General features: G+C 43.3%; 1 protein-coding gene across 3 annotated transcripts in view; it reads right to left on the bottom strand.

The window, feature by feature from the left end:
- The window catches only part of LOC130368759 (uncharacterized), a 97,840-nt gene that overhangs the window by 39,351 nt on the left and 34,721 nt on the right, over window positions 1–23,768 (bottom strand). For all 3 annotated transcript variants that reach the window (XM_056572936.1, XM_056572937.1, XM_056572938.1), the window contains one exon: window positions 7,686–7,745. In XM_056572936.1, the coding sequence (XP_056428911.1) occupies window positions 7,686–7,745 (60 nt within the window). The remainder of the gene's footprint in view (window positions 1–7,685; window positions 7,746–23,768) is intronic.

The raw sequence follows: 23,768 nt of genomic DNA, 5'->3' as shown, positions 1-23,768 counted from the left end.
TGTAGGGTCCATCCCAATGAGGCCACCTTATCGCGGTGGGACGGTCCAAGCTATTTGACCGCCGGCGGAGAAAAATTTGCGAGCTGAGTGCCTCACTATTTCATAGTTTCACATTTGCATCTATTACACCATAGCTGTATAGCTCTCCATGTTTTAACTGCATATTCATGTTTCAACTATATCTTTGTGCTGGCAGTGTGCTGCTGCAATCTTCTGTTGCTGTATATCTAGCCTAGTAGCGTGCACCTGTAGGCCAGGTCCATATAATAGTTTGGTATCAACTAAAGTGCTGGCTGACTTATTCTTTGTCTGTATTGCACATACGGGGGAGTGGCTACCTCCATGTTGGCCTTGCACCCCACCCACCTCTATCAGGTGTGTATATAAGGTGTCTTGGATGTTCCAGACCCTGCCATGCTTACTGAACTGTTCACACAGAGGCATATTCACAGTGTAGGGTCCGTCCCAATGAGGCCACCTTATAGCGGTGGGACGGTCCAAGCTATTTGACTGCCGGCGGAGAAAAATTTGAAAAAATACTAGCCGAGTACCCGGCGTTGCCCGGTTTTTCCTTCCTCATCCTTATTGGGGAGGAAAATCAACAAAGGAGGAAGCTTTTGACTTCATATCCCATCCACATATATTGTTGTTATATCCCGGCCTCCTATCTCAACCTCCTATCTTGACCTCCTATCTCGATAAGGGATCGACAGATATCGTTTTTTTAGGGCCGATACCGATAATCTGTGGAGGTTAGGGCCCATAGCCGATAACTTATACCGATATTCCGGTATAAGTTAACGGCTATTTATCCCCCCCCACTAAACCCCTCCCCCCTGGCTACACCGCTGCAGATCATTGTTTTAAAGCGGGCGCTTTAAATCAATGAACTGCAGCGGCTTTTGCGGTGCCAGAGACCGCCGCCACCACCCGCTTCTCTCCCCCTGTCTGTCCTGGGGTCCTGAGTCCTATCACCACCACCGTGAACGCACATAGCCGTTTGGAAGTTATGCAGTAACATATATTTCCCATAGACTTGTATGGGACTTTAAACAAAACCCCCGACCCTGGCAAATGGGGGTGAGTAAGGGTTAAATTTCCTATCCTATGTTTGTTGTTGACAAATAAGTAACATGTGTGCTAAGTTTCATGTTAATATCTTTAGCTGTTTGGACGTTTTTGTGCAATATACATACACACACATTGAGTTTTATATACATATATATATATATATATATATATATAAATAACACTCAATGTGTGTGTGTGTGTGTATGTGTGTATGTTCCAGCATCACGTCCAAACAGCTAAAGATATTAAAGGACAAGTCTCACAGTGAAAAAATTGTTCAGCTTTTAGTGCAGAAGGTAAAGTTATATAGGTTTGTAAATCACTTCCATTACCAATGCTGCTTAGAAACAAGCTTTATCTGCATTCTTCTGTCTGACAGGAAATTCAGCTGTTCCAGGTTTTCATGACTTTCGACCCCCTATTCAGGCTGTTAGCAGCAGCATCCCGGGGCCGTGACAATTACCCAGAAATCCCCTGTGCTGCAGAGACCTCCCTGTGCTCGGCCTTAGCACCTCCCATCTGATGAATATTCACACTGTCCTCCCTCTGTTCTGCAGTGATTGGCTGAGCAGCACTGCCTATTTGCCAGCTGATTCAGATCATAGCAGCCCCAGCAAACAGGCTGATTCTCTCCCCTCTCCTTGCTAATGTTTTTACACTGAGAACGGAGGGGGGAGGGGAGTAGAGCTGTCACACTGAGAATGGAGGGGAGGGAGAGTAGAGCTGTCACACTGAGCACTGGGGAGAGAGGAGTGCAGGGCAGAGAAGGGGGGAGGTGATTGTGCCACTGTAAAGCAGGAGGGGGAGGGAGTGATTTTACATTGTAAAACTGCAGCTTCAACTCCAGGGTCCCTCTCTCTGAGCACTGAGATTTCATTTTGTTTCCTCGTGGCCACCCTGCTGTATAGGGCTATGATTGGAGCTCAGTGTTATGTGGGAGTGAGCTAACAGAGCTGTGGGAGTGACTAACATAAATTAGGGGTGGTAACAAGCTCTCTGCTCAGGCAGCTGAGAGCAGGAAATGTGAGCAGTGCATGCAGGGAAATGTAGTCTTTGAGATCACAGGCAGAGCCACCATAATCAGGAAGTAACTGGAATTTATGAGCTGAATAGCCGGTGAATGGGGGCCGGAAAAAAATCACAAACATGTCAGAGAGGTGGTAGGTGAATATACTATGGAATGGCTATGTATTTTTTTTTCTTTGCTGCATGGGATATCTCCTTTAACATGAAACCTGGCAAACATGTTACTTATATGTCAACAACAAACATGGATAGGAAATTTAACCCTTACTCACCCCCATTTGCCAGGGTCGGGGTTTTTGTTTAAAGTCCCATACAAGTCTATGGGAAATATATGTTACTGCATAACTTCCAAACGGCTGGATATTTTTCGATACTTGGTCACATGCTACTTATATGTCCACTTAAAATATAGGATAGTTTATTTAACCCTTAACTACCCCCATTTGTGAGGGGCGTTTTTTTTGTTTAAAGTCCCATGCAAATCTAAGGGAAATGTATGTTCCCGCATAACTTCTGTACGGCTGGAGATATTTCAATAATACCTGGTACACATATTACTTATATGTCAAATAAAAAGATATGATAGTTAAATTAACCCTTACCTACACCTTTATATAAAAAATGTTTTTTTGTTTCAAGTCCCATGCAAGTATATGGGACTTCCATTGCCTTACTCCACAAGCTCCGCATCTCCTGGTGAATGTGTCAGTCTGGCTTGCAAGCCACACCCCATCTCACAAAGAAACACCCACTTTTAAGCCCCACCCTTTTAGTATCTACTCTTTTTGTGCATCGGTCTGGCTTGCAAATCAAGCCCAGTCCCACAAAGCCACGTCCCCTTCTATTTTAAGCTCACAATGGCCCTCATTTACTATTCTAAACCCAACTTGTTTTGTCGGGTTTTTTGGCGCATCTTTGTCTGCGACATGTTGCAGACATCGTGCGCCAGTCTGCGACACCATGCGACATTTTTTCCCAACGGACCCGATGTGGATTCTCCCAAACCCGAAAAAGGGGCGTAACCCGACATTTCTGAGCTTTCCCACGTATTTCTAAAGGTTTCCAACCCGAATTTGTTGAATTGTTGTGGATTATTTCCCGACACCACAAAACCAACAAAACCAAGTGCGACAAACAGGATGCGACATAATAATAAATACCAGGGGAAAAAAGCAGTCGGGTAAGAAAGCAAGATAGAATTACAACCCAATTTTCTAAGTAAATGAGGGCCAATATCTTCATCACAAATCAGTCCCACCAGAAGCCGGGATATGAGGAAGGGATATGAGGTCAGGATAGGAGGATGGGACAGGAGGACGGGGTATGAGGACAAGATATGAGGACGGGATATGAAGAAGGTGTATGAGGATGGGATATGAGATCGGGATATGAGGTCGGGATATGAGGGCGGGATATGGTGGCGGGATATGGGGGCGGGATATGGGGGCGGGATATGGGGGCGGGATATAGGGGCGGGATATGACAACAATATATGAGGATGGGATATGACGTCAAAAGCTTCCTTCTTTTTTTATTTTACTCCCCAACAAGGATTAGGAAGGAAAAACCGGGCAAAGCTGGGTACTCAGCTAGTAGTTAAAATAAAGCTGAAATGTTTAAAAGAATAAGCTGAAGTGTGGAGTGCCAGGATTTTCCTCCTTGTGGAGCTATTTAAAGTGCATTGCCAGATTAATAGATACTGCCACCTTAATAGACAATCCTATGAAAATCCCATAGTTGAATGTGCCCTTTCAAATGTGGTTGGGAGAAACCTGCTTCTCTTATTGTCATGTAAATGGTTCTCTAGGGCAAACACAATGCATCAGATCTAAAATTTTGCATCTGAACATCATTTATACCATTTTGTTATTCTGCACTGCAAAAGTACCAGAGATGAACGTAAAGACACATAAGTACATAAAGGACTATGATCCTCACAATTAACTATGACATATATGAACATTTTAGATTGCTTAAACAGATTAAGTGGGACAGGAACAGAGAATGACTGTAGATTTCTTGAGAAAGGGGGCAATGCAGGGGTGATACCAAATAAAACTATCTGCTGTCAATCACAGCATTTTTTATAATTTAACAAAGAAGGCTGCTGAGACGCAAAAAATGATGAAAATACATCAAACGTCATCTCAAAGCCAACAAAGATCTTATTAAATCCTCTTTGGGAGACAGTGTTGGGACAGCTTTAATCTCCTCAATGTAGTCTTATAAAAAAAAGCACAGAGTGGAGGGAGGTGGAATTAATTGTACTGAGCAAAGTTGTTAGAATGATCCCAGTTCTCTGCGTGAGGAAGATGAAAGAGCAATACAGACAATCCTGATGTCTTCCCAAGATAGGAGAATTTGTGTTTTGCAAAATAAAAACTAAATTAGCTAACTTAAAGTGTCACTGTCATTTTAATAAATATCTGACATGTTGTCCAGACAGGTCAAAAGACTAGACTACACTGAGTCTCACTCCTGAGACCCACCCAAGTGAAAGGGTCGGGTCTGTTGGCCGGCTTGGGTGTAAAGTGTGCTGCCATGTACTTTACAGGATTATAATTAGGGGCAACTGTCATTCTAATGACAGTAACGCTTTAACCCCTTAGATAGTTCAACAGGTGAATTAAATCTCCCACCCACAACAATAAAGTGTAAAGGTGTATTTTGGAAAAAATTTTTACTTTTAAAACTACCCAGGGTGTCATGGAAAAAAAATTATAACAATATTATACATATATAAATATATATTTTTTTGTTAACTCACCTAATCCCCTCCGGTGCTGGTCCTCACTATTCTATGTCCTGAGCTGCCACAGCTGTGACCTGCCTCAGTCAGTGATTCACTGAGTGGCCACTTTCTATGGGACAGGACAGCTACCAAGAGGGACTACAGCTAAGACTGGATAGTATTTAAGTACATGATTTCTTTCACTTTTCCCGACACCCTATCCAGTTTTAAAATAATGTATTTCTCCATAATATCCCTTTAAAATGAACTGTTTACAAACAAATATAACATGGTAAATAAGGTAAGGGGGCATTGTGTTGGTATTAAAGGAAATCTGTCATCCCGGAAGCGGCATTATCCTGCATATCTATCTATGCAGGAGAATGCCGCTTCCGGGTGTACGGCGCGTGGCGCATGCGCGGCGCTACCCACGTGACCTACACCAGGAGGAAGACTGCGATGAGGCAGCCATGAATATTCATGAGCTGGGCAGCCGCTCCGCCCAGCGAAAATGACGTAAGCGAGTCCGTGCTGATGCTGCGGACCTCCCACTGAGCCCCAAGCCTGGGAATACCATATAACTAAAAATGAAGATATCTGGCGAACCGCTGCATAGTTTTTAATGAGGTAAGAAGCGTTTTAATCAGGATCACCCGCACTACAAGCCTGTGTAACAGGTTTAGTGCAGGTGATTCTGATGACAGATTTCCTTTAAATGGGTTATCGAGGAATAGAAAAACTGAGCTAATTTCATTAACCCCTTAAGGACCCAGTCAATTTTCACCGTAGGACCCGGCCATTTCTTGTACATTTTTACAAGGGGTAATAGGAGAAAATGACCCCAAAATGTGTAACCCCCACTTCTGAGTATGGAAATACCCCATGTGTGGACGTCAAGTGCTCTGCTGGCGCACTACAATGCTCAGAATAGAAGGAGCGCCATTGATCTTTTGGAGAGAGAATTTGTTTGGAATGTAAGTCGGGGGCCATGTGCATTTACAAAGCCCCCCGTGGTGCCAGAACAGTGGACCCCCCCACATGTGACCCCATTTTGGAATTTACACCCCTCACAGAATTTAATAAGGGGTGCAGTGAGCATTTACATTTTTCATTTTCACGGACCACTGTTCCAAAAATCTGTCAGACACCTGTGAGGGTGTAAATGCTCACTGTACCCCTTATTACATTACGTGAGGGGTGTAGTTTCCAAAATGGGGTCACATGTGGGGGGGGGGGTCCATTGTTGGGGGCTATGGGGGCTTTGTAAACACATGTGGCCTTCAATTCCGGACAAATTTTCTCTTCAAAAGCCCAATGGTGCTCCTTCACCAATTTAGGCCTCAAATGTACATAGTGCGCTCTCACTCCTGAGCCTTGTTGTGCGCCCGCAGAGCATTTTATTCCCACATATGGGAAATTTCCGTACTCAGGAGAAATTGCGTTACAAATTTTGGGGGTCTTTTTTTCCTTTTACCGCTTGTGAAAAATAAGTATGGGGCAACAGAAGCATGTTAGTGTAAAATTTTTTCTTTTTTTACACTAACATGTAGACCCCAACTTTTCCTTTTCATAAGGGGTAAAAGGAGAAAAAGCCCCCCTCAATTTGTAGTGCAATTTCTCCCGAGTATGGAAATACCCCATATGTGGCCCTAAACTGTTTCCTTGAAATACGACAGGGCTACGAAGTGAGAGAGCGCAATCCGCATTTGAAAACTACAACTCCCAGCATGTACTGACAGACCGTGCTTGCTGGGAGTTGTACTTTTGCCACAGCTGGAGGCACACTGGTTGGAAAACCTTCAGTAAGGTTCTGTTACCTAACTCAGTATTTTCCAACCAGTGTGCCTCCAGCTGTTGCAAATCTACAACTCCCAGAATGTACTGATCGCCGAAGGGCATGCTGGGAGATGTAGTTATGCAACAGCTGGAGGTATGCAACTACAACTCCCAGCATGCCTAGACAGCTGTTTGGGCATGCTGGGATTTGCAGTTTTGCAACAACTGGAGGGCTACAGTTTAGAGACCACAGCACAGTGATCTCCCAACTGTGGCCCTCCAGATGTTGCAAAACTACAAATCCCAGCATGCCCAAACAGCAAACAGCTGTCTGTGCATGCTGGGAGTTGTAGTTTTGCAATATCTGGAGGGCTACAGTTTAGAGACCACTGTATAGTGGTCTCAGACTGTAGCCCTCCAGATGTTGCTAGGCAACTCACCGGCTTCCAGGGATCCAGGGAGCCGCATCGCCGTCCTCTTCTGCAGCCGATCACCGCCGCCACTGATGGGTAAATGGACCTTCGGCACCGGCCCCCTTCCGTTTCCCCGTTCTGCCCCGCCTATTGTGGGTGGGAAGAACGGGGAAACTGAAAGTTAACCCCCCCCGCCCCCGATCTGCTATTGGTCGTCGTTTCTTGACGACCAATAGCAGGGATAGGAGGGGTGGCACCCTGCCACCTCACTCCTATTCCTTCAGGGGGATCGTGGATATCTTGGAAAACCCTGATCCCCCTTATATTCTGGGTTACCATAGACCCGTATGACCCCCCCCTGGGCATTTGCGCGGGGGGCCTGCTGATGCGTGGCGGGGACAAAAAGTACCTTTAAGTACCAGGGTGTCAAGGTGTACCTGTATGCCCTGGGTCCTTAACAGGTTAAAAAAACAGCTCCACATCTGTCTCCAGGTTGGGTGTGGTTTAATAACTTGGCTCCATTCACTTCAATGGAACTGAGCTGCAGAACCATACCCAACGTGGAGACAGACGGGGAGGTGTTTTTGAAAGAAAGTAGCTCTGCTTTCCTATTCCTGGATAACCCCTTTAATGCTCAGTCTTCAAAATGGCTTCTGGTAAACGAATACCTGTGTGGGATAGTCTTCTGGGAACTCCACCATAATCTCTATTTTCTTTAGGTCAAACGGCTGTGAAAGACATAAATAAATGCATTACTTCATGATCCTAGTGATTAGTAAAGGATTAAGGATTCACATGACAATTGAAACTCCAGTATTTGGATGAGGACTGGGCTAACAACAAAGAAGAATATGACAATATGGAAACACAAGGATATGGGTGAAACAAAGTTCAAGCCTTTCTGTCAGTTAGTAAAACTTCTGAAATGTCAAAAGTTTAGATCTCACCAGGTTTCAGTCCTTAGACCTGATGTGATCTAAACTTTTGACATGTGAAAAGTTTTGCTAAATGACAACAATGCTTTAATAAAATTCCAAGATTTAAAGTGTTACTGTTTTGTCACACTGACACATAAAAACTTAAGATTAGTTGGGGTCTCAATGCTGAGCCCCCCCCTCTCTCCAATGTTAGTCATAACTGAGTGAAGCCCATAGCACACGTAAGTTGGTCAGCGAGCCGAGCAAATTGTGCAACTGCCCTGCTTCATCCAGCTAAAACTAAAGATCAGAGGATAAAACTAAAGATCACAGCATTGAGACCCCAACCAATCTTAGGGACAAGTCCCCAAGGACTGCCCTAAACTAGAGACTACTTAACTAAATTATTAAAACTTAACTTTTATTACAACCACTTAATTATAAATTGTGCTTTTGGTACCATAGTGAAAAAATGTTAAAAAGTCCGGTCATCCACTGTGTGACTGCAAAATAGGTCAATATTGCCCATTATAGCCCCTCCTGCTAACGTTTCGCCAGTGTACCCTGGCTTTTTCAAAGAAGTGAGGACTTCTCACTTCTTTGAAAAAGCCAGGGTACACTGGCGAAACGTTAGCAGGAGGGGCTATAATGTTTTTATAAAACGGCATCCTAGTGACACAAAAGTAATACTTGAATAGGGTGGGAATTTCTCTAGTCAGCGGTGGCGACACTGTCTGGGCGAGCTAGACTTTCCCACTGTGACACTGATCACAAGGCATATGGGCAATATTGACCTATTTTGTAGTCACACAGTGGATGACCGGACTTTTTAACATTTTTTCACTATGGTACCAAAAGCACAATTTATAATTAAGTGGTTGTAATAAAAGTTAAGTTTTAATAATTTAGTTAAGTAGTCTCTAGTTTAGGGCAGTCCTTGGGGACTTGTCCCTAAAATTGTAATTTTCATTGTTTTGCCCTGAGACACTTAGGAGTATTTGATTGGTCCCAACCAATCTTAACTTTTGACATTTCTGCGCGACATATCAAGTTATTTTAAAAGACAGTAATGCTTTAAAAAAAAAAAATTTAAAAAAATAAACAAAAAAATTGATAATGTGCCTTCCATTGGTACTTTTTACTTTCTTGCTATGCTCATCCCCCCTCCTGGTTCCCGAGATATAGGGGCATTGCTATTTGGTTCACTAGCTGTACTTTTTACTTATTGCTTGTCAGATGGCTTGGAGCTTTACTGCAAAATTGGGGGTGAAGGCAAGCCTAAGTAGGTGTGAGTAGAAGCTTCATAATAGTATCGCCCTGAACATGATTCATGCCAGCTTAGCCTCATATTCACCCAGCCCTGAATATAATTCAGTAACAAAAAGTGGTTTATGCCTATTTACGGTATCTATAGCGGAGGTCACTAATAGGCAGACCATGGTCCAGACCCTGCTGCTGTCCTCTCCAGACGCGTACAGCAGAGCCAATGGCACTTACATATCACCCTGTCTGTGGCATTGTAAAAAATGTAACCTTGGACATGGAAGGAAAAGTAATTATTTACCTAGAAATCATCAAAGTAAAATAAAATCTCTAATAGTATTAAATACATTTTCTTTTCTGCTATGGAGACAAATATAGGAGATTTAGATGAGAAAACACCAATTAATGGTGTACAGTCATGGCCGTAAATGTTAGCACCCCTGAAATTTTTTAAGAAAATGAAGTATTTCTAACAGAAAAGGATTGCAGTAACACATGTTTTGCTATACACATGTTTATTCCCTTTGTGTGTATTGAAACTAAACGAAAAAGGGAGGAAAAAAGCTAATTGGACATAATGTCACACCAAACTCCAAAAATGGTCCGGACAAAATTATTGGCACCCTTAACTTAATATTTATTTGCACACCCTTTGGAAAAAATAACTGAAATCAGTGGCTTCCTATAACCATCAATAAGCTTCTTACACCTCTCAGCCGGAATGTTGGACCACTCTTCCTTTGCAAACTGCTCCAGGTCTCTCCTATTGGAAGGGCGCCTTTTCCCAACAGCAATTTTAAGATCTCTCCACAGGTGTTCAATGGGATTTAGATCTGGACTCTTGCTGTCCACTTCAGAACTCTCTAACGCTTTGTTGCCATCCATTTCTGGGTGCTTTTTGACTTTTGTTTCGGGTCAATGTCTTGCTGGAAGACCCAATATCTCGGCAGCAAACCCAGCTTTCTGACACTGGGCTGTACAGTGCGACCCTAAATCCGTTGGTTATCCTCAGATGTCATGATGCCTTGCACACATTCAAGGCACCCAGTGCCAGAGGCAACAATACTGTGTTCTTTTTTTTGTAGGCCTCATTCAGTTTTCGGTAAACAGTAGAATGATGTGACTTACCAAAAATCTCTATCTTGGTCTCATCTGTCCACAAGCCGTTTTCCCAGAAGGATTTTGGCTTACTCAAGTTCATTTAGGAAAAATGTAGTCTTACTTTTTTATGTCTCTTGTCAGCAGTGGGGTCCTCCTGGGTCTCCTGCCACAGCGTTTCATTTCATTTAAATGTCGACAGATGGTTTGCGCTGATACTGATGCTCCCTCAGTCTGCAGGACAGCTTAAATATCTTTGGAACTTGTTTGGTGCTGCTTATCCACCATCTGGACTATCCTGCGTTGACACTTTTCATAAATTTTTCTCTTCCGTCCACACCCAGGGAGATTAGCTTCAGTTCCATGGGTAGCAAACTTGTTGTTAATGTTGCGCACTGTTGACAAAGGCAAATCTAGATCTCTGGAGATGGACTTGTAACCTTGAGATTGTTGATATTTTTCCACAATTTTGGTTCTCATGTCCTCAGACAGTTCTCTTCTCCTCTTTCTGTTGTCCATGCTTAGTGTGGCACACAAAGACACACAATGCAAAGACCAAGCGAACGTCTCTCCTTTTTATCTGCTTTCAGGTGTGATTTTTATATTGCCCACACCTGTTACTTGCCCCAGGTGAGTTTAACCCCTTAAGGACCAGGCCATTTTACACCTTAGGACCAGAGCGTTTTTTGCACACCTGACCACTGTCACTTTAAACATTAATAACTCTGGAATGCTTTTAGTTATCAATCTGATTTCGAGATTGTTTTTTCGTGACATATTCTACTTTAACATAGTGGTAACATTTTGTGGTAACTTGCATCCTTTCTTGGTGAAAAATCCCAAAATTTGATGAAAAATTTGAAAATTTAGCATTTTTCTAACTTTGAAGCTTTCTGCTTGTAAGGAAAATGGATATTCAAAATATATATTTTTTTTATTCACATTTCCAATATGTCTACTTTATGTTTTCATCATAAAATTGCTGAGTTTTTACTTTTGGAAGACACCAGAGGGCTTCAAAGTTCAGCAGCAATTTTCCAATTTTTCACAAAATTTTGAACCTTGCTTTTTTTCAGAGACCAGTTCAGGTTTGAAGTGGATTTGAAGGGTCTTCCCATTAGAAATACCCCACAAATTACCCCATTATAAAAACTACACCCCCCAAAGTATTAAAAATGACAATCAGTAAGTGTTTTAACCCTTTAGGTGTTTCACAGGAATAGCAGCAAAGTGAAGGAGAAAATTCACAATCTTTATTTTTTACACTCGCATGTTCTTGTAAAACCAATTTTTGAATTTTTACAAGGGGTAAAAGGAGAAAATTTATATTTATATTTGTAGCCCAATTTCTCTCGAGTAAGCGCATACCTCATATGTCTATGTAAAGTGTTCGGCGGGCGCAGTAGAGGGCTCAGAAGCGAAAGAGCGACAAGGGGATTTTGGAGAGTATGTTTTTCAGAAATGGTTTTTGGGGGGCATGTTGCATTTAGGAAGCCCCTATGGTGCCAGAACAGCAAAAATAACCCACATGGCATACCATTTTGGAAACTAGACCCCTTGGGGAACGTAACAAGGAATAAAGTGAGCCTTAATACCCCACAGGTGTTTCACGACTTTTGCATATGTAAAAAAAAAATAAAAAAATTTCACTAAAATGTGTGTTTCCCCCAAATTTCACATTTTTGCAAGGGTTAATAGCAGAAAATACCCCCCAAAATTTGTAACCCCATCTCTTCTGAGTATGGAGGCACCCCATAAGTTGGCATGAAGTGCATTACGGGCGAACTACAATGCTCCGAAGAGAAGGAGTGATATTTGACTTTTTGAGAGCAAATTTTGCTCGGGGGGTATGTCGCATTTAGGAAGCCCCTATGGTGCCACAACAGCAAAAAATACCCACATGGCATACCATTTTGGAAACTAGACCCCTTGAGGAACGTAACAAGGAATAAAGTGAGCCTTAATACCCCACACGGGTTTCACGACTTTTGCATATGTAAAAAAATATATATATATTTTTTTTCACTAAAATGTGTGTTTCCCCCCAAATTTCACATTTTTGCAAGGGTTAATAGCAGAAAATACCCCCCAAAATTTGTAACCCCATCTCTTCTGAGTATGGAGGTACCCCATAAGTGGACCTGAAGTGCACTACGGGTGAACTACAATGCTCAGAAGAGGAGGAGCACCATTGAGCTTTTGGAAAGAGAATTCGTTTGGAATGGTAGTTAGGGGCCATGTGCACTTACAAAGCCCTCCGTGGTGCCAGAACAGTGGACCCCCCACATGTGACCCCATTTTGGAAACTTCACCCCTCACAGAATTTAATAAGTGGTGCAGTGAGCATTTACACCCCACTGGCGTTTTACAGATCTTTGGAACAGTGGGCTGTGCAAATGGAAAATTAAATTTTTCATTTTCACGGATCACTGTTCCAAAAATCTGTCAGACACCTGTGGGGCATAAATGTTCACTGTACCCCTTATTACATTACATGAGGGGTGTAGTTTCCAAAATGGGGTCACATATGTGGGGGGTCCATTGTTCTGGTACCATGGGGGCTTTGTAAACACAAGTGGCCTTCAATTCCGGACAAATTTTCTCTTCAAAATCCCAATGGCGCTCCTTCTTTTCTGAACATTGTAGTGCACCCATAGAGCACTTTACATCCACATATGGGGTATGCTCTTACTCAGAAGAAATGGGGTTAAAAATTTGGGGGGGCTTTTTTTTATTTTCCCTTGTGAAAATGAAAAATTTAGGGTGACACCAGCATTTTAGTGAAAAAAATATTTTTTTTCATTTTCCCATCCAACTTTAATGAAAATTTGTCAAACACCTGTGGGGTGATAAGGCTCAATATACCCCTTGTTACGTTCCGTGAGGGGTGTCGTTTCCAAAATGGGGTCACATGTGGGTATTTATTTTTTGGGGTTTATGTCAGAACCGCTGTAAAATCAGCCACCCCTGTGCAAAGCACCAATTTAGGCCTCAAATGTACATGGTGCTCTCTCACTCCTGAGCCTTGTTGTGCGTCCGCAGAGCATTTTACGCCCACATATGGGGTATCTCCGTACTCAGGAGAAATTGCGTTACAAATTTTGGGGGTCTTTTTTTTCCTTTTACCTCCCGTGAAAATAAAAAGTAAAGGACAACACCAGCATGTTAGTGTAAAAAAAAAAAAATTTTTTTACACTAACAGGCTGGTGTAGACCCCAACTTTTCTTTTTCATAAGGGGTAAAAGGAAAAATACCCCCCAATATTTGTAGTGCAATTTCTCCCGAGTACGGAGATACCCCATATGTGGCACTAAACTGTTTCCTTGAAATACGACAGGGCTCTGAAGTGAGAGAGCGCCATGCGCATTTGAGGACTAAATTAGGGATTGCACAGGGGTGGACATAGGGGTATTCTACGCCAGTGATTCCCAAACAGGGTGCCTCCAGCTGTTGCTAAACTCCCAGCATGCCTGGACAGTTAGTGGCTGTCCGGAAATGCTGGGAGTTGTTGTTTTGCAACAGCTGGAGGCTCTGTTTTGGAAACACTGCCGTACAATACGTTTTTTATTTTTTATTAACGGGACAGTGTAAGGGGGTGTAAATGTAGTGTTTTACTCTTTATTATGTGTAAGTGTAGTGTTTTTAGGGTACGTTCACACTGGCAGAGGTTTACAGTGAATTTACCGCTAGGAGTTTGCGCTGCGGTGAAAAATTTGCCACAGCTCATACTTGAAGCAGAAAACTTACTGTAAACCCGCCAGTGTGAATGTACCCTGTACGTTCACATGGGGGGGCAAACCTCCAGCTGTTTCAAAACTACAATTCCCAGCATGTACTGACAGACCGTGCATGCTGGGAGTTGTACTTTTGAAACAGCTGGAGGCACACTGGTTGGAAAACCTTCAGTTAGGTTCTGTTACGTAACTCAGTATTTTCCAACCAGTGTGCCTCCAGCTGTTGCAAAACTTCAACTCCCAGCATGTACTGATCGCCGAAAGGCATGCTGGGAGATGTAGTTATGCAACAGCTGGAGGGATCGCAACTACAACTCCCAGCATGCAGAGACAGCTGTTTGCTGTTTAGGCTTGCTGGGAGTTGCAGTTTTGCAACATTTGGAGAGCTATAGTTTAGAGACCACTGCACAGTGGTCTCCAAACTGTGGACCTCTTGATGTTGCAAAACTACAACTCCCAGCATGCCCAGACAGCAAACTGCTGTCTGGGCATGCTGGGAGTTGTAGTTTTGCAACATCTGGAGGTGCACAGTATAGAGATCACTTTGCAGTGGTCTCAAACTGTAGACCTCCAGCTGTTGCAAAACTGCAACTCCCAGCAAGCCTAAACAGCTCTCTGGGCATGCTGGGAGTTGTAGTTTTGCAACATCTGGAGGGTTACAGTTTAGAGACCACTATAGTGGTCTCATACTGTAGCCCTCCAGATGTTGCTAAGTAACTCACCGGCTTCCGTTGGATCCAGGGAGCTGCGTCGCGGTCCTCTTCTTCCGCCGATCGTCGCCCGCTGCCGCCGCTGATCGTCGCCCGCTGCCGTCGCCGATGGGTAAGTGGATCTTCGGCGCCGGTCCCTGTCGGTTTCCCCGTCCTGCCCCGCCTATTGTGGGTGGGCAGGACGGGGAAACCGAAAGTAAATCCCTCCGCCCCCGATCTGCTATTGGTGGTCGCGTCTAGACCACCAATAGCAGAGATAGGAGGGGTGGCAACCCTGCCACCTCACTCCTATTGCTACAGGGGGATCGTGGGTGTCTAGGACACCCGCGATCCCCCTTCTATTCCGGGTCACCATAGACCCGTATGACCCGGAATTGGCGCAAATCGCAAGTGTGAATTCACTTGCGATTTGCGCCGATCGCCGACATGGGGGGGTCTAGTGACCCCCTTGGCATTTGCGCGGGGTGCCTGCTGATAGATAAGTACCAGGGAGCAAAGGCGTACCTGTACGCCCTTGGTGCTTAAGGGGTTAAAAGGGTATTCCAGGAAAAAACTTATTATTATTATTTTTTTTTTTTTTATTAACTGGCACCAGAAAGTTGAAAATATTTGTAAATTACTTCTATTAAAAAATCTTAATCCTTTCAATATTTATCAGCAGCTGAAGTTGAGTTGTTGTTTTCTGTCTGGCAACAGTGCTCTCTGCTGACCTCTCTGCTTGTCTCGGGAACTGCACAGAGTAGAAGAGGTTTTCTATGGGGATTTGCTTTTAAACTGGGCGGTTCCCGAGACACGTGTCATCAGAGAGCACTTAGACAGAAAAGAACAACTCAACTTCAGCAGCTCATAAGTACTGAAAGGATTAAGATTGTCCTGTCTGGAGCCAGTTGATATATAAAAAAAAGTTTTTTCCTGGATAACCCCTTTAAAGGAACATCACATGCTTGAAACAATCTTATTTTTCCACAATTTTGAAAGGGTGCCAATAATTTTGTCCAGCCCATTTCTGGAGTTTGGTGTGACATTATGTCCAATTAGCTTTTTTTCCTCCTTTTTGGTTTAGTTCCAATACACACAAAGGGAGTAAACATGTGTATAGCAAAACATGTGTTACTGCAATCCTTTTCTGTGAGAAATACTTCATTTTCTTGAAAAATGTCAGGGGTGCCAACATTTACGGCCATGACTGTATATATGGTATTTACTGATCATCAGCTCTATTCTGAAATGTATTTAGAAAGGCTACTAATAGGAGTTGTAAAATGCCAAAAATATGTATTAAGCATGTGAGTTGATGGAAGATATTTGTTTACTTGTACAACAGCTATGATGTGAAAATAACATGCCTAATGAATTGCATCAAAATAGTCAAAACAAATGTTAATAAATACAACCGTCTCACTGAGAATAAGAATAGAGCCTATACAGCTTATTGCAGTATGTAACACAGTTTCAACATTAACACTACATGCTCAGTGGCTCTTAGTAAATCAACATCCATCTATCATATTATATCCAAAGTATTCATCATGGTACGGTATAGCTGTAACTCCTCTATGGATTTCCTAATGATTTCTTTTCAGTAAACGGATTTACTTTAATCGCTACTTTAGTATTTGAAACCATATAGGATTCAAGCCTTTTACATTGATGTGAAGAGTCATTCAACAAATGCACTCTTGCAGAACATTGCTCACAATGCAAAACAGCTTAACGACACATTAGGGGACATTTATTAGTGCAACCATGGCAGTTCTTTTTAGTCACTACAATGTTGATCACCATATTTATCAACCCCCTGCCTTTTTTTTTTCTTTTTCAGATAAAGGGTGAGTGGATTAAATTGTGTGCTACAACTTGTTGTACCCAGCTGCATATTCCTCACTTGCTGTGGTAACACAACTATCGTATACCATAATGACATACAGGCATACTGGTAAAAGCACCATGGCAAATTTGTCAGAGATTTCCTGTGTGTATATATGGGAAGAAATGGAAACATTGTATGTTGGAAATATTGTAACCTGAGGCCATTGTAATTTGCCAGACTACTGAACAAATTTGTACACAGTGGCCCAGATTTACTAAAACAGCCTAATTCTTAGTGCAAACTTGGACAGACAGACTTCAAATGTGCACGATGTATAACAGTGGATCATGTTCTTTGATAAATCTGGTGCATCTGAAAACTGTACAGTTTAATCCCTTAAACCCCTCAAGGCTGAAGGGCGTATATGTATGCCCTTGCATCCTGGTACTTAACCCCTTAACCCCTTAAGGACGCAGGACGTAAATGTACGTCCTGGTGCGGTGGTACTTAACGCACCAGGACGTACATTTACGTCCTGTGCATAACCGCGGGCATCGGAGCGATGCCGGTGTCATGCGCGGCTGATCCCGGCTGCTGATCGCAGCCAGGGACCCGCCGGCAATGGCCGACGCCCGCGATCTCGGGGGCGTCCGCCATTAACCCCTCAGGTGCCGGGATCAATACAGATCCCGGCATCTGCGGCAGTGCGCGATTTGAATGAATGATCGAATCGCCCGCAGCGCTGCTGCGGGGATCCGATCATTCAGAAAGCCGCACGGAGGTCCCCTCACCTTCCTCCGTCCGGCTCCCGGCATCTCCTGCTCTGGTCTGAGATCGAGCAGACCAGAGCAGAAGATCGCCGATAACACTGATCTGTTCTATGTCCTATACATAGAACAGATCAGTATTAGCAATCATGGTATTGCTATGAATGGTCCCCTATGGGGACTATTCAAGTGTAAAAAAAAAATGTAAAAAATGTAAAAGTTAAAGTTAAAAAAAAGTGAAAAATTCCCTCCCCCAATAAAAAAGTAAAACGTCAGTTTTTTCCTATTTTACCCCCAAAAAGCGAAAAAAAAAATAATTTTATAGACATATTTGGTATCGCCGTGTGCGTAAATGTCAGAACTATTAAAATAAAATGTTAATGATCCCGTACGGTGAACGGCGTGAACGGAAAAAAAAAAATAATAATTGCTACTTTTTTTATACATTTTATTAAAAAATAAAATTATAAAAAAATTGTATTAAAAGTTTTTTATATGCAAATGTGGTATCAAAAAAAGTACAGATCATGGTGCAAAAAATGAACCTCAATACCGCCGCTTATACGGAAAAATAAAAAAGTTAGAGGTCATCAAAATAAAGGGATTATAAACGTACTAATTTGGTTAAAAAGTTTGTGATTTTTTTTAAGCACAACAATAATAGAAAAGTAGGTAACATGGGTATCATTTTAATCGTATTGACCCTCAGAATAAAGAACACATGTCATTTTTACCGTAAATTGTACGGCGTGAAAACGAAACCTTCCAAAATTAGCAAAATTGCGTTTTTCTTTTTAATTTCTCCACAAAAATAGTGTTTTTTGGTTGCGCCATACATTTTATAATATAATGAGTTATGTCATTACAAAGGACAACTGGTCGCGCAAAAAACAAGCCCTCATACTAGTCTGTGGATGAAAATATAAAGTTATGATTTTTAGAAGGCGAGGAGGAAAAAATGAAAAAAAAAAAAATAATTATTCACAAATACAATATGTCTACTTTATGTTTGCATCATAAAATTGACGTGATTTTACTTTTGGAAGACACCAGAGGGCTTCAAAGTTCAGCAGCAATTTTCCAATTTTTCACAAAATTTTCAAACTCACTATTTTTCAGGGACCAGTTCAGGTTTGAAGTGGATTTGAAGGGTCTTCATATTAGAAATACCCCACAAATGACCCCATTATAAAAACTGCACCCCCCAAAGTATTCAAAATGACATTCAGTCAGTGTTTTAACCCTTTAGGTGTTTCACAGGAATAGCAGCAAAGTGAAGGAGAAAATTCACCATCTTCATTTTTTACACTCGCATGTTCTTGTAGACCCAATTTTTGAATTTTTACAAGGGGTAAAAAGAGAAAATTTATACTTATATTTGTAGCCCAATTTCTCTCGAGTAAGGACATACCTCATATGTCCATGAAAAGTGTTCGGCGGGCGCAGTAGAGGGCTCAGAAGCGAAGGAGCGACAAGGGAATTTTGGAGAGTACGTTTTTCTGAAATGGTTTTTGGTGGGCATGTTGCATTTAGGAAGCCCCTATGGTACCAGAACAGCAAAAAATCCCCACATGGCATACCATTTTGGAAACTAGACCCCTTGGGGAACGTAACAAGGGGTAAAGTGAACCTTAATACCCCACAGGTGTTTCACGACTTTTGCATATGTAAAAAAAAAATAAAAATTTTCACATTTTTGCAAGGGTTAATAGCAGAAAATACCCCCCAAAATTTGTAACCCCATCTCTTCTGAGTATGAAGGTACCCCATAAGTGGACCTGAAGTGCACTACGGGCGAACTACAATGCTCAGAAGAGAAGGAGTCACATTTGGCTTTTGGAGAGCAAATTTTGGTCGGGGGGCATGTCGCATTTAGGAAGCCCCTATGGTGCCACAACAGCAAAAAAAACCTCACATGGCATACCATTTTGGAAACTAGACCCCTTGAGGAACGTAACAAGGAATAAAGTGAGCCTTAATACCCCACAGGGGTTTCACGACTTTTGCATATGTAAAAAAAAATATATATTTTTTCACTAAAATGTGTTTCCCCCCAAATTTCACATTTTTGCAAGGGTTAATAGCAGAAAATACCCCCCAAAATGTGTAACCCCATCTCTTCTGAGTATGAAGGTACCCCATAAGTGGACCTGAAGTGCACTACGGGCGAACTACAATGCTCAGAAGAGAAGGAGTCACATTTGGCTTTTGGAGAGCAAATTTTGGTCGGGGGGCATGTCGCATTTAGGAAGCCCCTATGGTGCCACAACAGCAAAAAACCCTCACATGGCATACCATTTTGGAAACTAGACCCCTTGAGGAACGTAACAAGGAATAAAGTGAGCCTTAATACCCCACAGGGGTTTCACGACTTTTGCATATGTAAAAAAATATATATATTTTTTCACTAAAATGTGTTTCCCCCCCAAATTTCACATTTTTGCAAGGGTTAATAGCAGAAAATACCCCCCAAAATTTGTAACCCCATCTCTTCTGATTATGAAGGTACCCCATAAGTGGACCTGAAGTGCACTACGGGCGAACTACAATGCTCAGAAGAGAAGGAGTCATATTTGGCTTTTGGAGAGCAAATTTTGCTCGGGGGGGCATGTCGCCTTTAGGAAGCCCCTATGGTGCCAGGACAGCAAAATAACCCCCACATGGCATACCATTTTGGAAACTAGACCCCTTGAGGAACGTAACAAGGGGTACAGTGAGCATTTACCCCCCACTGGTGTCTGTCAGAACTTTGGAACAGTGGGCTGTACAAAATTTTTTATTTGCACAGCCCACTGTTCCAAAGATCTGTCAGACACCAGTGGGGGGTAAATTCTCACTGCACCCCTCATTATATTCCGTGAGGGGTGTAGTTTCCGAAATGGGGTCACATGTGGTTTTTTTTTTTTTTGCGTTTGTCAAAACCGCTGTAACTATCAGCCACCCCTGTGCAAATCACCTCAAATGTACATGGTGCACTCTCCCTTCTGGGCCTTGTTGTGCGCCCCCAGAGAACTTTGCGCCCACTTATGGGGTATCTCCGTAGTCGGGAGAAATTGCATTACAAATTTTGGGGGGCGTTTTTCCCCTTTTACCTCTTGTCAAAATGAACAGTATAGGGCAACACCAGCGTGTTAGTGTAAAAAAATTATTTTTTTACACTAACATTCTGTTGTAGACCCCAACTTCACCTTTTCATAAGGGGTTAAAGGGGAAAAAGCCCCCCAAAATTTGTAACACAATTTCTCCCGAGTACGGCGATACCCCATATGTGTCCCTAAACTGTTGCCTTGAAATACGACAGGGCTCCAAAGTAAGAGCGCCATGCGCATTTGATGCCTGAATTAGGGATTTGCATAGGGGTGGACATAGGGGTATTCTACGCCAGTGATTCCCAAACAGGGTGCCTCCAGCTGTTGCAAAACTCCCAGCATGCTTGGACAGTCAACGGCTGTCCAGCAATACTGGGAGTTGTTGTTTTGCAACAGCTGGAGGCTCCATTTTGGAAACAGTGGCGTACCGGACGTTTTTCATTTTTATTGGGAGGGGGGCTGTGTAGGGGTATGTGTATATGTAGTATTTTTTACTTTTTATTTTATTTTGTGTTAGTGTAGTGTAGTGTTTTTAGGGTACAGTCACACGGGCGGGGGATTACAGCGAGTTCCCGCTGCGAGTTTGAGCTGCCGCGCAAAATTTGCTGCATTGCAAACTTGCAGCCTGATACTCACTGTAAGCCCCCTGCCCATGTGAATGTACCCTGTACATTCACGGGGGGGGGGGCCTCCAGCTGTTTCAAATCTACAACTCCCAGCATGCACAGTTTATCAGTGCATGCTGGTAGTTATAGTTTTGCAACAGCTGGAGGCACACGGTTGGGAAACACTGAGTTAGGAAACAGACAATGTTTCCCAACCAGTGTGCCTCCAGTTGTTGCAAAACCACAACTCCCAGCATTCTCAGGCATGCTGGGAGTAGTAGTTCGGCAACATCTTTAGAGCCAGATGTTGCCGAACTACAACTCCCAGCATGCTGGGAGTTGTACTTTTGCAACATCTGGAGGACTACAGTTTGCAGACCACTAATACAGTGGTTCCCAATCTGTGCCCTTCCAGATGTTGCAAAACTACAACTCCCAGTATGCCAAAACTGTCCAGGCATGCTGGGATTTGTAGTTCTGCAACATCTGAAGGGCCAGATGTTACAGAACTACAACTCCCAGCATGCCTGGACAGTAAGGGCATGCTGAGGATGTGTAGTTTTGCAACATCTGGAAGGGCACAGTGGTCTCCAAACTGTGGACCTCCAGATGTTGCAAAACTGCAACTCCCAGCATGCCCAGATGCCAAGGGCTGTCTGGGCATGCTGGGAGTTGTAGTTTACGGGGTCCCATTACAGCAATGCATGTCGCTTTACGGCGACGTGCATTGCTGTAAAGGGCCCGACCGCGGCTGAAGATCCACTCACCTGTCGCCGCCGCCTTCCTCGCCGGGATCCGGGTCTTCAGGGACGAGGTAAGTACCAGGGCCGGTCCCCAGCACTCCCCCGTCGCGTCCTCCGGTCTTCCTCCCGTCCTCTCCGGACTTCAAGGGGCCGGGCAGGACGGGAGGAAGTAACCGCCCCCCCCCCCCTTGCGATTGGTCGGTTAGTTAACCGACGGATCGCAGGGGATCGGAGGAGGTGGCAGGCTTGCCACCTCTCTCCTATTCTTTAGCATGGTCCTGGCTGTCTGTGACAGCCGGGATCATGCGAAATTACCGGGCGGTCGGGTCCCAGAGACCCGATCAGCCCGGTATCGCTGCAGATCGCAAGGGCGATTTCCCTTGCGATTTGCGCCGATCGCCGACATGGGGGGCCTACATGGCCCCCCTCGGCGTTTGCCCTGGATGCCTGCTGAAGGATTTCAGCAGACATCCAGTTCCGATCTCTGCCCGGCGAGCGGCAGAGACCGGAAATACAACAGGACGTTCTCTAACGTCATTGGGCATTAAAGCCCAGGAAGTGAGGACGTTAGAGAACGTCCTATGTCCTTAACAGGTTAAGGACTCAGCCCATTTTCCCCTTAAAGGGGTACTCCGGTGGTAAATTTTTTTGACTATATGGCATCTTATTTGTAAGTTTTGTTTTTTTGCAATATACATGTGTTATATGTTTTGGCAGCATGTATGTGTTTTTCTTACCTGTTTGTTGGGCAGGAAGTTCTGTAGTTCAGAGGGTTTTCTTTTATTGTTGTCCACAATTCTGAGTCTGTTGTGGACAAGATGTCACAGCTTTTTTTTTTTTGTCTGTCTGCATGAGAGGAATAAGCCACGCCCCCTCATCTCATCCAGCTGAGTACACAGCTCCTAACCTCCCCTCCCCCCTGCTCTGTATTCTAAGGACGCAGGTCTGCACAGAAGAAGGACCTCACAGAGAAAATAAGTGTTATCTGAAGGGGAGGATGACAGGGTGCACGGGCTGGGGATGTATGAACTGCAGTGGAATAAATCTCATACTGGGAATGATTTCTATATGTGAAGTGGGAGGGGGGGGGGGGGACACATCATGTTACACCAGTGTTTCCCAACCAGAGTGCCTCCAGCTGTTGCAAAACTACAACTCCTAGCATGCCCAAAGGCTGTCAGGGCATGCTGGGAGTTGTAGTTTTGCAACACCTGGAGGCACCCCTGGTTGGGAAACACTGGTGTATGCCCTACAGAGGTGTGGTGAACTACAACCCCCAGGAGACTACAGAGGCAGCATGCTGGTGTTATACCACAGACTGAAGACTCTTGAATGACAGTTTAAGTCCCTTTTATGTGTGTATGACAGTGTATCCCAACCAGGGCTGATTATATTAGTTTGCTGTGTATAAGGGGGCCGACGCAGGAAAATAGTAGGGTGGGTAAAGGGCGGAACAAACAAACAAAAAAAAAGGAGCCGCCCCAAACCAGCAAGGCATGTGGCATGCTGGGATTTGCAGTTTTCAGCACAGCAAGAAACAGGAAATAGAAGCAAAGATAGGAAAACAAAGTGGGGGATAAAGACAACAAAGAACGGAAATAGAGTTGCCTAAACAACAAGAATAGAAATGAAACAAAACAAATAGGGTAAGTCAAAAACGGAAGAACACCTTGATCACCGGAGTACCCCTTTAAGGACTCAGCCCGTTGCAATTCTGACCATTAATAACTCTGGGATGCTTTTATCTTTTATTCTGATTCCGAGATAGTTATTTTGTGATATATTCTACGTTACTTGAATCCTTTCTTGGTGAAAAATCCCAAAATTACATGAACATTTTGAATTTTGTTAACTTTGAAACTTTCTGCTTGTAAGGAAAATGGATATTACAAATAAATTATATATTGATTCACAAATACAATATGTCTACTTTATGTTGACATCATACATTGAAATTTTTTTACTGTTTGAAGACATCAGAGGGCTTCAAAGTTCAGCAGCAATTTTTCAAATTT

Source organism: Hyla sarda, chromosome 4, assembly GCF_029499605.1.
Source record: "Hyla sarda isolate aHylSar1 chromosome 4, aHylSar1.hap1, whole genome shotgun sequence".
Lineage (NCBI taxonomy): Eukaryota > Metazoa > Chordata > Amphibia > Anura > Hylidae > Hyla > Hyla sarda.
Note: the sequence above shows the minus strand (reverse complement) of the source record. Positions and strands in the feature narration are given on the sequence as shown.